This window comes from Lissotriton vulgaris, chromosome 2_1 (genome assembly GCF_964263255.1).
Source record: "Lissotriton vulgaris chromosome 2_1, aLisVul1.2, whole genome shotgun sequence".
Classification (NCBI taxonomy): domain Eukaryota; kingdom Metazoa; phylum Chordata; class Amphibia; order Caudata; family Salamandridae; genus Lissotriton; species Lissotriton vulgaris.
Window position 1 is genome coordinate 2,111,242,426 of NC_141687.1, and position 13,731 is coordinate 2,111,256,156.

Genomic DNA, 13,731 nt, shown 5'->3' on the forward strand with positions numbered 1-13,731 from the left:
GTTTCTTCTGTCTAATAATTGCAGTTCATGTTTCATTTACAAGGGTTAGATTTTTTTAATAAATATATGAAAATGCACTATATATTTTTTTGTAACAACTTTGGGCATTCAAAGGTGACAAACGAAAGGGTTAGATCTGTTTCCACAAATTACTTGGAAATCAGAGTTGTCATGTTCAAGGTTACAGACATCTACAACTCTGAAGGTTTAGGAGTTTAAATGTGGTACTGTGAGCTAGCCGGACCAAAATTTACTAATGATATGAGTAGACTCAGTCTCTATATTAGGATGTTTGATGATCTAATACACAGTCCTACTAAATTTGTAGCAACAGTATAAAAATCAGCATAGGTCCAGAATCAGAACATGGACATGAACAAGGCTGCAGACACCAGCAGAAGATAAATAAGTTAAGTACAAAAGGTAAGGATACAACACTTAGCCCACCAGATATTCCAAAACAGAGCAATGGATAATTTCATGGTCTACCATTACTGCCTAGCAGCATAGTGAATGGATCTTTATCTAGTGGTGTTTGTAGGCCAGCCATTATCTGTGCTTTCCCTTGTCAAATAACCCTGAATTTTGGAGCTGATCGGGCCATTAGGCCATGAAGGAAACACCATGGTATTTAATCTGGCAGGTGTAAAGTACTAGCTCATTAGTTTGTAAGAATATTCTTCATATTGGGTGCAAATTGAAGTTTGAGGCTCTTTCCCAAAATATATCCCTTTACTTTTTTTTGTTTTGCATTTGCTTATTAAGAGGTTTGACACAAAAGTATAATTTTCACTAAACAATGTATCATAAATGCACGAATGAATTCAAATAATACACATTACAGCACGTTTGTTTGACCTCTTGTATGGTTACCAGGTGAAGGGTGGTGAGGAATGGACAAAGCAATGAGGAGGCATGCTTCCAAGGGATTGGGAGAGATGTTAGGAGAAAGGGAAGAGTAAAGAGAAGAAGAATGAATGAAGGGGATGGAGGGAGTGGAGGGGGGTTCTTGGGCTGGGCACCGGAAAGGACCGAGAGACCCAAGCTTGGTCTCCCAATTTTCAGGTTGTTGTGTAGTTCCTACAAATCTATATAGGATTTGTGCCTTTAGACAACATAAACCAAGGGATTGGTATCCAGACTGATTCTAGACACCTCCAAATAATATGTTAGTTTGTAGACTAGCTAGCTCACAATGCCACTATAAGCCCCACAACCTTACCAAGGAGCGAACAGTGTCTGGCAACTATCCAACATGACAGCCCTGACCCCTCAGGGATCATGGAAACAGTGCAATGCTTTTCGCTTAGTTACTCGTTCTCACTGGGTCTCAGAGGCATACCCAGACAAACTGGTGGGTATGTTTTCAATAAGCATTTATTGAACCAGCGTCATTCTAATATAAAATATGTGTGATGCAACAACCCTTAAACAGAAACAGATATATACTGTTATAAGCACCAACAGAGTAAATAAAAGGTAGAATTCTACCATAGTGCTAGAACAATGAATATATGCAGGCAAAGAGATACATGGCAGTAATTATAAGTATTCCTTAGAAGCAAAACCTGACTAGATGTACCTAGCATGCATGTAGGAAAGAGCCAAAACCATTACCTAATGGGAGAGAACGAAGGACCTTGTCTTGGTCAAGGGATGTCAGACACCTGCGTGCTGAAGTGTCTGCGGGCAGGACTTAAGACTCTTGTTTCAGCATGGAAGCTTCACCTCTAATTTGCTCAGCTACCCTCAGGGGTCCTACTTAAATGTGTCATGGTACTGTGGGTATGTCGGCCACAGATGACGATAGTGGTGACTTTTGTACATAGTTATTATGCAGGCGATGGTAATCCTGCTGGTATATTAACAATCCTCATGCATAAAATGTTCGAAGAAAGTCACACAACATTTATTCGGCACCAAAATAGGTAAAAGGTCAGCACCAGAGCCACGACCGACACCAACTCGGCAGCCAAAGAATTTCACCCCTGGATCTCCAGCTGCGCTGACAAGCTCGCACCCCCTCCGCCACCATGCCAAACAATGACCGCTGAAGGCCCCCTGGTTCACCACAGAACTACAAGAAGCGAGGCGCTCCTGCAGATACCAAGAGAAAACCTGGCGAAACCAGAGAACCACAGAAGCATGAAATAACCACAGGAGTGCCCTGAAGGAATACCCCCAGCGCGTAAGAGACACCAAACGGACCTTCAAACGAGACGAAGTCCATACCAACTCAACCAAAGCCAAGGAACTGTTCAATGTCATACAGCAGTTCGACAAACCCCCCAGGAAAGCCACAGACGTCACACCTTCCCAGGAACTCTGCGACAAGCTGAGTGCCTACTTCCATCTGAAGATCAAGGTCCTCTACGATAACTTCAGGGAACCAACGCCAGACACCACAACCCCATCTACCCACTGCCGCCGATAAGCCAGCCATCATGACCTGGGACCCAGCCACCGTCGAGCACATCACCTCGACCATGAAGAAAACCCACTCAGGAGCCCCAATGTACCCCTGCCTACCGCACATATACCAGAGGGACGCTGCCGCCATTGCACCCGAGCTAGGACAGACCATCAACGCCTCCTTCAGATCCGGCATCTGCCCAGACCACTGGAAGCGAGCAGAGGTTACACCCCTCCTCAAGAAACCAACGGCCGACCTAACAGACTTGAAAAACTACCGGCCCATCTCTCTCCTCCCCTTTGCAGCCAAGGTCACTGAGAGACTCGTAAATGCCCAGCAGACAACCTTCATCGAAGAGAACTCCATCCTAGACACCTCACAGTCTGGATTCTGCAGCAACCACAGCGCCGAGACCGCCCTCCTCGCCGTCACTGACAACATCTGCATGCTACTCGACCAAGGACACACTGCAGCCCTCATCCTCCTAGACCTCTCCGCAGCCTTTTACACCGGCTCACACCACACACTTGCAGCCAGACTTCACGACGCGGGGATACAAGGAGCTACCCTCGACTGGATCCAATCCTTTCTATCCGGCAGAACCCTGAGGATCAGACTCCTTCCCTTCCTATCCGAACCCACTGACATCAATTGCAGGGTACCCCAAGGAACATCGCTCAGCCCCATGCTCTTGAACATCTACATGGCCCCCCTCACCGCCATCGTCAGTCAGCATAGGGTCAGCATTGTAGCCTACGCCGACGACACCCAGCTAGTCCTCTCACTCACGAGGAATCCCAAAGACACAAGACTCTGTTTCCAGGAAGGAATGAAGAACGTGGCAGCCTGGATGAAAGACAGCAGTTTGAAACTCAACACAGAGAAGACCGAGGTTCTCATCCTTTGACCCTGCACCTCCGCCTGGCACAACACCTGGTGGCCCTACGCTCCCGGGTATCCACCCACCCCTACAGACCATGCACAAAACCTTGGCATCATCCTCGACTCCTCCCTTTCCATGACCCGCCAGATCAACGCCATCGCTGCCACCATTTTCAACTGCCTGTACATCCTCCGCAAGACCTTCTACTGGATCCCCTCGATTGCAGAAGGACCGCCACAGGCAGAAGGACCGCCACAGACACGCTCATAACCAGCAGACTGGACTATGGAAACGCCCTATACGCCGGAATCAACAGAACTTTTCTGCACAGACTCCAGACCATCCAGAACGCCGTGGCTAGACTCGTTCTCAGGGCATTGTGTCATAACACATGACCCAACACCTACAAGACCTCCTCTGGCTCCCAGTCGATAAGAGGGTCACCTTCAAACTCCTCACCCATGCCTACAAATCCCTCTACAACCTCGGACCCAAATATCTCAACGAGAGAGTATCCTTCCACGTACTCAAGAGGAACCTCCGCTCTGCCGACCTCGCCTGGCTGAGGTTCCCCGCATCCGCAGAAACAGAACAGGCAGGAGATCCGTCTACTACATCGCAGCCAAGACCTGGAACGAGCTCCCTGTGAAAATCAGACGCTCACTGTCCCTGCACACGTTCAGGTAGGACCTCAAGACCTGGCTCTTCGACTGATCCGGAGCTGCTCCCCACCCCCCACCCCCCGCCTTGAGACCCTTATTTATTTATGCATTTTTATATAGCGCTACTTTACCCGAAGGCGTCAGAGCGCTTCACAATAGGAACACTGATACATGAGGAGAAAATTACACGTGAACAGATTACAAAAGCAGACGTTAAGTTACATAAGGTAAAGTGACAATTGTGAGCAAACAAAATACATGGGGTAGCAAAAAGTGCACAGGAGGACAAAGTGACAAGTGTGCAGGTTACAAGAGAAAACAAAGTACAATTAGAGGTATAATACTGCAATATATGCTAGACACTCAGGCACAGGAACAAACGTTACGTAGGCAATGGTGGCACGTGTGCAGTATCAAAGGCAAACAAAATGTGAGAGGTAGCAAACCGTGTGTTACAGGGGAAAAGTGGTGTGTGCATGGTACAAAAGAGTATAAACACAAGTACAAGGATAATACTGCAATAAATGGCAAACACTCCAACCACAAGAACACACTAGGAAGGCACTTCCATAGTCATGGAGAGTAGAATTTTCAGTAATGGGAGGTCTTCCTTCAGATAATAGAGAGGACGTAAATTACTTTTGGAGGTGTCTTTGGAGGAGGAGAACTTTGAGGTCCCATTTGAAGGCCTGGGAGGAGGTGGTGGTGGCCCACTTACTTATCTAAAAAAAAAAAAACACAGAGATCCGTGATCTACATGTTACACTGTGTGCTGCATAGATCCCACCCAATGTTCTCTGCCACACTTTGACCCCCCAAATAATGGGTTTCCGGAGTATATTTTTTTCATCGAATTCAAGCCCTGGCTGTACCGACACACTTTTCTCCCCTATCCCATATCGTTCGTAGCATCAGCAGCCGGAGTATTCTCCCTCCCCTCCAGACCACTCTAACCTTTCAGACACACCAATCACAGTTGAAAGCGCGCCTCGAACAGTACTATTGTATGTACACAGTAGAAGCACGTGGGGAATTCTCAGCCAATGAGCACTCCGGATGTTTTTAAGCGTATGGTGCTGGCCTGCTCCAATCCATGGCCCACTTACATATGACGAGTCCCTCCCACACCAGAATGGGTTCCGCCATCGAACTGGCTTTTACACGACCCGGAAGCAATACAATTTCGTTCACATGCAATTTGGGACGAATAGTTGCTCATAAGTCGGAGTCGCTGACAGTCCGGGTATTCAGTGGAAAGGTGGTTGGTCATCTTTGAGCGAGGGAAATAGCCGGCGATATATGCCCGGCGAAGTAAGCCTCATGGCGAAAAGCCAGAGGGATCGCGGGCTGCGAGGGAAGAGCTGCGAGGAGTTGCGGGAGATGTTGAAGCGACAAGAAAGTCTCATGGGAAACAGGCATGTTTGACGAGAAACATTTTGCGTGTTTGTATGAGACTTACCTTTGCTTTCTTTCGCCCATAACCCTCCTCTTAAGAATACGTGTTACCCTTCATCTACCTAACTGTACGGCTTTCAAATCATTATCAAGCACGTTTTGTGGCCGCTGATCACCTTGGAGTCAAACAGTCCTGGTACACAATTCAATGTGTGCATTATTTATAAATCGTAAGTTTGGCTAGGATGTGTCTCTGTTTAGCACCATTGTTATGTTTGTACAATCGCACATCCATGACTTTGAGTGAGATGGAAAAATGGGGGCTTACTAAAAGGGTAGCGGCCAATGAAATTAAGACCGTTACTTAAACACGTAAACTACATTTCTCTAATTCCCATAGTGTCCCACCTAACCTGTATTGTTTTCCCTCTCTAAGCATTCCGTGATTGTATTCAGATAAATAACACAGCAACTGGCATATATCTACAAGGACCATTGTCATTAGTTGTTAGATATTTAAGATAAACGAGTTACCGCAAATAAATATTGAAAATGTTTCAGTTCTGAACTTTGTTGAGACTGTGAATTAAACATTATTGAGGCCGCTTCAGAGATCTCGTGGCCATCATAAACACCCTGCCCAAATAATTTTTTGTTTGCCATGATATCTGTCGCCAGATGGAATGTAAACCTAAAAAAGAGGTTTATGAGTACTACAGAGGTGCTTTGGCCCTGCCCGCATGGAGGTAGCCAGTAGTACATGTGTAATGTACTTATGCAGTCTTAGCTAGGTTGAGGCTGTGTATTCTATAATCATGACATGGTAAGGTTCTAGGGGGTTGAGTGTTCAATGTTTTGACAGTTGGAGCATAGCTGCGCCCGGCACGACTGCTGTTTCTCTTGGATTTAGTCAATATGTAGTCGCATACAGTTCAAAAAGGTTTGCAAAAGCTAAAGGCGATATATCCCCTGGGGCCTGGTAGGCCCAGTTCTTAGCTTACCTGCTCTGGCAGTACATACCCTGGCAGATGTGCAGTGCTGTCCTGGCCCAGATCGACAAAGTTGGGCTGCACTCCTGGCAGGCATGGGCTTTCTCTCCCGAGCCGCGCTTACCACCGTCCAGAGAATCGGAGTTGCTCCCTTGTCTTAGTTGTAGCAGCAATTTAGTTTACCGGGCAGTGACCCAGACCTCTGGCCTCAGAGCTTCGAGTGGCGCCTCAAGGCAAATAGCGTCACTTCAGTGAACCTCACTGTCCGGTCAACCTGGTTTGTGGTTGTCTTCTCCAGAGTCTTACATCGCACCTGGGGTTACAGCAACTTCCCACACAAGGGCGATGGTCCAATTAATACAATACCATTTCTAAGTGCCCAACGACAACTCTTGGCATACGGGTCGCCATCCTTCACAATACTGCACACAGGCAATGGCCCGATCGATGCAGCCATGTTCTGGGTGTGCGGTGGCCCCTCCTGGCATACGGGGTCACTGAACTTGACAACACAGCACACGGCCATGGCCCGATCGGTGCAGCACATTTCTTTGCACAGGAGCACCACACGTCTGGGCTGCCCTGTGGATCATGCTTCCTCCAACACTCTCCTCTGTCTCATGGGCAAACCTGTCTTGGCGAGCAGGCAGGTACTGGGACTCCAGGGAAGGTGCTCTTTGTTTCCCTGGGCAATGTTCCCTCACCAAGCAGGGAGACTAGCAGGCTTGGTCCCTAGTCCTGATCACAGGCAGACGTCTTGCAGAGCTTCTCCTCCTCATGCAGCCCAGCTGGCTGCTTGGCAGATGACAAAGTATGGGTTTCCGGACTCCCCTACTAATAGTTCTTTTCCAGACATAATGTTATTTAGGGTCTGGCCTTTTTAAGTTTTATGTTGGGGTTCTGCTTCTTTCATATGCCATTGCTTCCCTTCATCCTTCCTTCTGAAAGATTTCTGTCACACCATGTAGGATTCCAAAGCTGATTCACCCACAACATAATTTATGGGAGTGGCCAAAGTTCAAACCTGGATGTCAGCTACAGTGATCTATGTATCCCATTTCAAATCTGGACCCTTAGCCCTATCCTTTATGATTCCCTTATCAGCCTCATCTCCCTCTTCCTGAGATGTCTCCAGGCCCTTGCCTTGTGAACTGTCACTGAATGAAAGAGCTCTTTGAAATGCTCCACCTCACCCAGTACTTATTTCGCCCAGCTCACAGGAATGCAGCAATGTACAATTCTGTCAGTGGAGATTCTTCTACTCTTGTTTTCACCAGGGCTTCCCTAATCGGAATCCAAGGTCCTCTTTGCGGTATTCCATTACATGCATTTCTCCTTCAGCATACATGCACTTCTCCTTCAGCATACATCCACAGCACACTCTACTGTCTACTATTGGTGTGCCCATGTACCATGATATCAGCAGCATTTCTACATGCAGCACATGCACTCAGTTGCACACACTGTTCAATACTACTGTCTCTCTGTATTGCACGAGTGTCACTTTAAACCCACACTGCCAATGCACACACATTTACCATGTGCACACTGTTACTTACTGCATCGTCTGTGTAGTGTATGTCTTGTGAACTCACATGCACTTCGCACATGTTTTCACTAGGCACACACTTCTACATCAACCTGATGTAGTCCAAGGTTGAGCTTTACACACCGCTGCAGAACCTTTAAAAATGCGAGTGAGCCTGCATTGACTCAAGGGAAAAAGGACTAGGTTACTACTATTGATAATCACACTGTATGCTGCTACCACCGTGCTTGTGCTGTTTAACTCTGGTGAAGGCAGTAGCCTTCTACCATTGAGGGCAGCGCTTTAGGTGCTTCTCCAAGTCCAACAACACGCAATCCATGAGACAGGCCTATGGCATTGCACACACGCATGATCCGTGTTTGCCTATGGCAGAAAAAAGCCGCTTTAGGAATCCAGATAATTATACAGTCGGGCACTCAGGACAGGGGTACATGTCTTTACAATGCAGAGGACTTTTCCATCCCAATGGCAGACATGAGGGATTTAATGCAATCCCATCCCCTTACATCATTAACTTTATACATCGGAGTGCATTTTTGTGTTTGGAAGAGTGCAATCCGAGCTGCCCATTGAAACACTAATCTACATGAATTTTATTGACTGGCTTAACAGTGAAATTGTTGACTGACCATAGGTGCTCCACAAAAATGAGCTTTCAGAGTACTTCTGAGAGAGACGTTTATGCTTCACAAATGTTGTTACAGTGAGTATAGGATTTGATTGGTCCGAATTTGTGTGCTTCCCCATAAAGACTGCTTGTAGTGTAAATTTTGGCTTATGGCAATGTCTGTACTCGAAACAGCGGGACTGAGTTCGTTATGGTAGCACGCCAATGAAAATAGCTTTATGCATAATCTACTTATTATGACATTTTATGACAAAGGCAATAGCAGGGATATGGAATTCCTATAGCCCGACGCCCGGGACATATTGTTTGGGTTCAAGGGCTACAAGTTTTCATGTGTACTTTGTCCTTGGGACATGTAGGGCCAACCCCCTACAGCCCAAACCCTTTGGCTGCCAATTTACAGTCCCACATATTGGATCAGGGACGAGCATTGTCTGTAGTTTAGGTAATATTTGTGTCCCTGTGTTAATGCTGTTCAAATTTGTATTTATGGTTCATTAATGCAAACCCTTTATTATTAGGGTGAGCGCTCTAAGTGAATGTAAGCTCAGATTGCACTACTGAGGTTCCAGTATAAAAATGTGTACACACGTTTTCAATGTTTAGCAATATGAGGCTATGTATAATGCTCCCAGAATGTTACCTGATTAGATGCAAACATTTGCAGATGGTTGAAAGCAAGATTGGTGATTATTTGCTCCCAAAATAAAATGTTCACATAAAAATGCAAAAACATTTAGCTAAACTACTGTAAAATTGTAGGTACCATTTCATTGCAGTATCATTTAGTAAATGTGTTGATGTATGCTAGTATTCCCCAAAAATGTTCATAATGGAAAATCATTGTAACCAGTTTTAATAAGATTATGGCGAAAATAGAAATAAACAAGCATTGGTAAATCCAATATGTCTGAAATTGTTGATCAGCCTTTTGGTTTTGTCAATGCATGACTTGTTCTGGCATGGTTTTTGTAAAACCTTATTGGTATGGAAGCTGCTGGGCCCTCACCATTACAACAAACATTGGCAAAAGCAAACACTGTTTGGCATCAAAAAGCACACCTTGCCACAGTAGTTCCTGGCACTGAACAAAACAACTGTTTGTCGATGTGCTCCTTGTGAAAGAACAGAATGCAGTCACTCACAGTGAAGCTAGCCGATAGAGAGAGAGAGAGAGAGACATAATTTTAATAAATACTAAAGGCCATGGTGAACGCCAGACCTAATTATGGGCCCAATTATTAAATAAAGTCTCAAAAGTGCACCCATGTCCTTGCATTAAGTGCAGAAATACGGCTTTCGTGAATTCAAAATACTTTACAGTAGCAGGCCAAGAAATAGTACTCCTGGAAGATATTTGTGAACTGCATTTTAGCATGAGCAAATATGCAGGTGAATTTGCTCATGAGAAGATCTGAGTGTTTGCAAGTTCACTTTCCCTCCAACCACTTCTTTTCCAACCCTGGAAGATGTTTTATGTCTACCATTGTCAGGAGTACATTTCCAACCTTTCTCAGTAGGGGAAGAGATTATAGATGAGATGGTGCACACCCTTAAAACATGTAAGTTAGTAAGTTTGCACAGACTTAAGGCATTCTAACCCTGGAACTGTTGCTTACCATAACCCTCAGCCCCAGTATGTACATCTGCAGAAACGTAGCAACATAAGGGAATTGCTAGTACTCAAACCCTACTATCCTATGGTATGAGCCCTGCCATAATCAGAGAGGCTATTTCAGATCTCTTATATAATGAGATGTCAGAAATAATTTGTCGCCACATTACATGGTTCAAAGGGGACAAGAGGATTTTTTTACAGGACAAGTAGATTTTTGAAGCAACATTTCCCATGGACTAGTAGACATTTAATTAAATTCCACACCCCTGCAATAGGCCTAATCTATTTACTGTGAAAAGCATATGTTAAAGTCAATAGGCCTGTAAAGCTGGATTGTTATTACATTACTGTAATAACAATCCTAAAAGCCTACATATAGGTATTTTGATACATAGATTATCACAATTTACTGTAGTAGGCACTTCTATTGTTGTAGGTGACTCCATATGAAAAACTGCAGATATAGAGGAGTTACTATTTAAGAATTCTGGTTAGGCCATTTTAGGAGAGTGTGTATTTGCTTAGCAAACTGTGATTTTGCATATACCTTTCTAATTTTAATACTGTTTGTCTGATGGTTTCCTTGTGAGAAAGGTTTATGCTCAAAACTGCAGGTCTCAATTTATTATGGTTTTGAGCTATGGGTGTGACTGGTACGCTCGGAAATGTTGTGTCCAAGGCAATATTTCTAGTCTGCTTATTATGAAACGCTATGTCTAAGGCAGTTGGTTTAATTTGTTCGCTTTTTTAATTATTTATTTTAGTTAGTACTTTTTCCCTTGGTTGGGCAAAGTATCATCCTTGTACTGCTGTGGCATTACTTTAAGTCAGTTGATTGGTGGGTCTACATCAAATCGGTTCCACATATTCATGAGCAGCACATATAATTTTCCACCCAGGATAATGTCTTTCAATAGGGATAACTCCTTACCAAGCAGACATCGGGTCCTTAGTTTACCTCGAAGTTTTTTCCAAAGGTATTGCGCCATTCTTTCTTCAAAATTATTAGTAGCATTACATGGCACCTGATGTATAGAGTTAATCTAAATTTTTCAGTACATCACAATCACCGGTCTCCAATATACCCCACTTTTGCAATTGAAAATCTGATTCTTGGGTTGTTTTTTTCTCCAGCATTTTATGAATTTTCTCAACTTACATTAATGTAGATAGTAGGAATAGGAAGTCTTTGTTTGAATATAAACCAAAGGAAAGTCTCAAAACTATTGCAGCATTTAAATTATATTTTAATGTTCGTCATGGTTTGGTTTCTGGTTGATTAATGTCTACAGTGCCACCCTACTTTTCTGGAGCAAGTTTATTTCTGGTTACTTGTTCCTAATTGTAAAATACTTCTCAAAAATACGACCTGTAGCCTAATTTATTTTTTCTTTAGTATATTTCCATTGTTTTTTTCTTTTAATCTCCCATTCATGTTTTATCACTTTATCATGGATAATTTGAAGCTTTCACTGGATGTTTGTTCATCATATGTTGCTTATTTCTACAATAGTTTGTCATCTCTTGTAGAATAACTTCACGGTCTATCCATTGCATGTTTAAATATAATTTCCAGTATTCAGTTGGAGTATTTTTAGCCCACTCCTCATGCATGCACTGATTAGGATGTGCATGCATAGGAATAGTGTAAATGTAGTCCTCTTGGGATTTGACTTACTTAACTGTACCTCCGTAAATAGGTCCCCTGCAGCACTTATTGAGTTGTCTTTTCAACAGTTTCTCCAACCATTGTGATTTCTGTTGCAGCAGACTACTCACACTTTTTTGATGACTATCCTACCTATTAAGATTTATATACTGTTTCTTTAAGTAACTCGGCTGCTTTCCCCTTTCCCCTCAAGTCTTTTTTTAGTGGCATTCATCTTCTAATTTTATCTAATTATATACAGTAAACGAAACTTCTAGTTTAAAAAAAAAATATTAATTCAGGACTAGTAATCTATGATTTCTAATTAAGAAGCAAAATGATTTTTGTCATTAAGTGCTTACTTTTGTTCTTGTTGTGCACTTTGCTTGGTCTATTGTTTTACTGTGATATTGGAGCACTATTGAAACAAAGATAGGGCTTGTAAACATTCACCATGATGAAGACCATGCAGGTTGAATCATGTTGGTGTCAGCTGTTGCTTGTTATTGATATCCCTATGAAACTATGGAATTACGGCAATTTAGGTGCAGCTTGTCAATTCATTGCTCTTATGAGCACCCAACATATTCCAACGGTTTATAGCAAAACTCTTTAGTACAGAAAAGCAACACCAGTGCATTTCAGCTCAAATGTGCCTTGTTCACAATAATTTGACATAAAAACATGTGACGTCTCGAAGACTCATGCAATCATAGCAGTAGCCAATATGTATATTCTGAGGCATTGTGGGAATTGTAGTTCCCCCATTCTTCAAAATTCATAATATTTATCCATATTCTTTTAGGTTTTATACATTTTCAATTTTTTGTCTTTAGACAATTGACTCATTTGTCAATAGAGAGTCCCAGTTGATCCAAACAATAATATATACAAATTCTGTGAAATATGCAGAACTCCTTGGAGCAGAATTAAGGAGAGTGACAAGGCAATCATGCAATAATTTTTTGTAGTGGTCCACCATAATGTTCAGATATTGTTGTTCACATCATAGTAGTCAGAGAATCTGCTGTAACGATCATTAAACGATTTGTGCAGCATGTGTGGAATATTTGATTACCGCCATATCTTAAGCCGTTGTCTGCTATTCAATACTTGCATATTGATTCCCTGCTCAAGTGGAATCTTGCTGTTCAAAATGTACATGTTTTCACAATAATGCCATCATTCTGTTGTTGGGCAAATCAGCATTACTTTGAGGTGTACCGAATGTTAATTCTTTGTCAAGTCAACAGCTCTTTTTTTCGGCCAGTATAGACCAGAAAAGCACGCATAAAACCCAAATGTAACATTAGATAAGATGCGGTACGCATTACACCTGTACATACAAACATGCATTAAAATAAATATACAAACAGTAATTTAAAAACACAAACCTGGCACAGAATTCTGTGTAATTGGGGTAAAGAACCACGCTAAATACAAGATCTATATTATTTAATCTCCACAAAAACAACATCCCTAATTCTGTGTAATAACAGTGCATGTTGGATAAATATGTACATATGATTCTATTCAGTTCCTTTTGGTACAAAATTATATATTTTTCCCATGGCTATTCACTGTATATATTTGTAATTATTTAATTGTTTCTTATTTTTTTGCTGTTTTGATATTTTCAGTGATTATTTTTACATACATATAATTCATTATTTACAATTCACCACCACATATGTGCATAACACATACACAAATATATATATATATATATATATATATATATATATATATATATATATATATATATATATATATATATATATATATCCCAGACAATACATTACAGTGCTATACAAAAATTCGAATTCAAAACTAGGAGAGGAAGTTCCTATGTTGGCAAATAATTTCAAAGGCTGGCGGTCGATTAGAACATGACAAGTGTTTCGGTGTTTTGTGCCTTCGTCAGCGAAACCGTCAACGATTTCTAC

The 13,731-nt window shown here is 42.6% G+C and overlaps 1 protein-coding gene across 1 annotated transcript in view; it reads left to right on the forward strand.

The window, feature by feature from the left end:
• Positions 1 to 5,123: 5,123 nt before the first annotated feature.
• The window catches only part of POLR2M (RNA polymerase II subunit M), a 46,710-nt gene continuing 38,102 nt past the window's right edge, over positions 5,124 to 13,731 (forward strand). Inside the window, exon 1 of the mRNA XM_086958379.1 lies at positions 5,124 to 5,373. Coding sequence (XP_086814505.1) covers positions 5,258 to 5,373 — 116 coding nt within the window. The 5' untranslated portion in view covers positions 5,124 to 5,257. The remainder of the gene's footprint in view (positions 5,374 to 13,731) is intronic.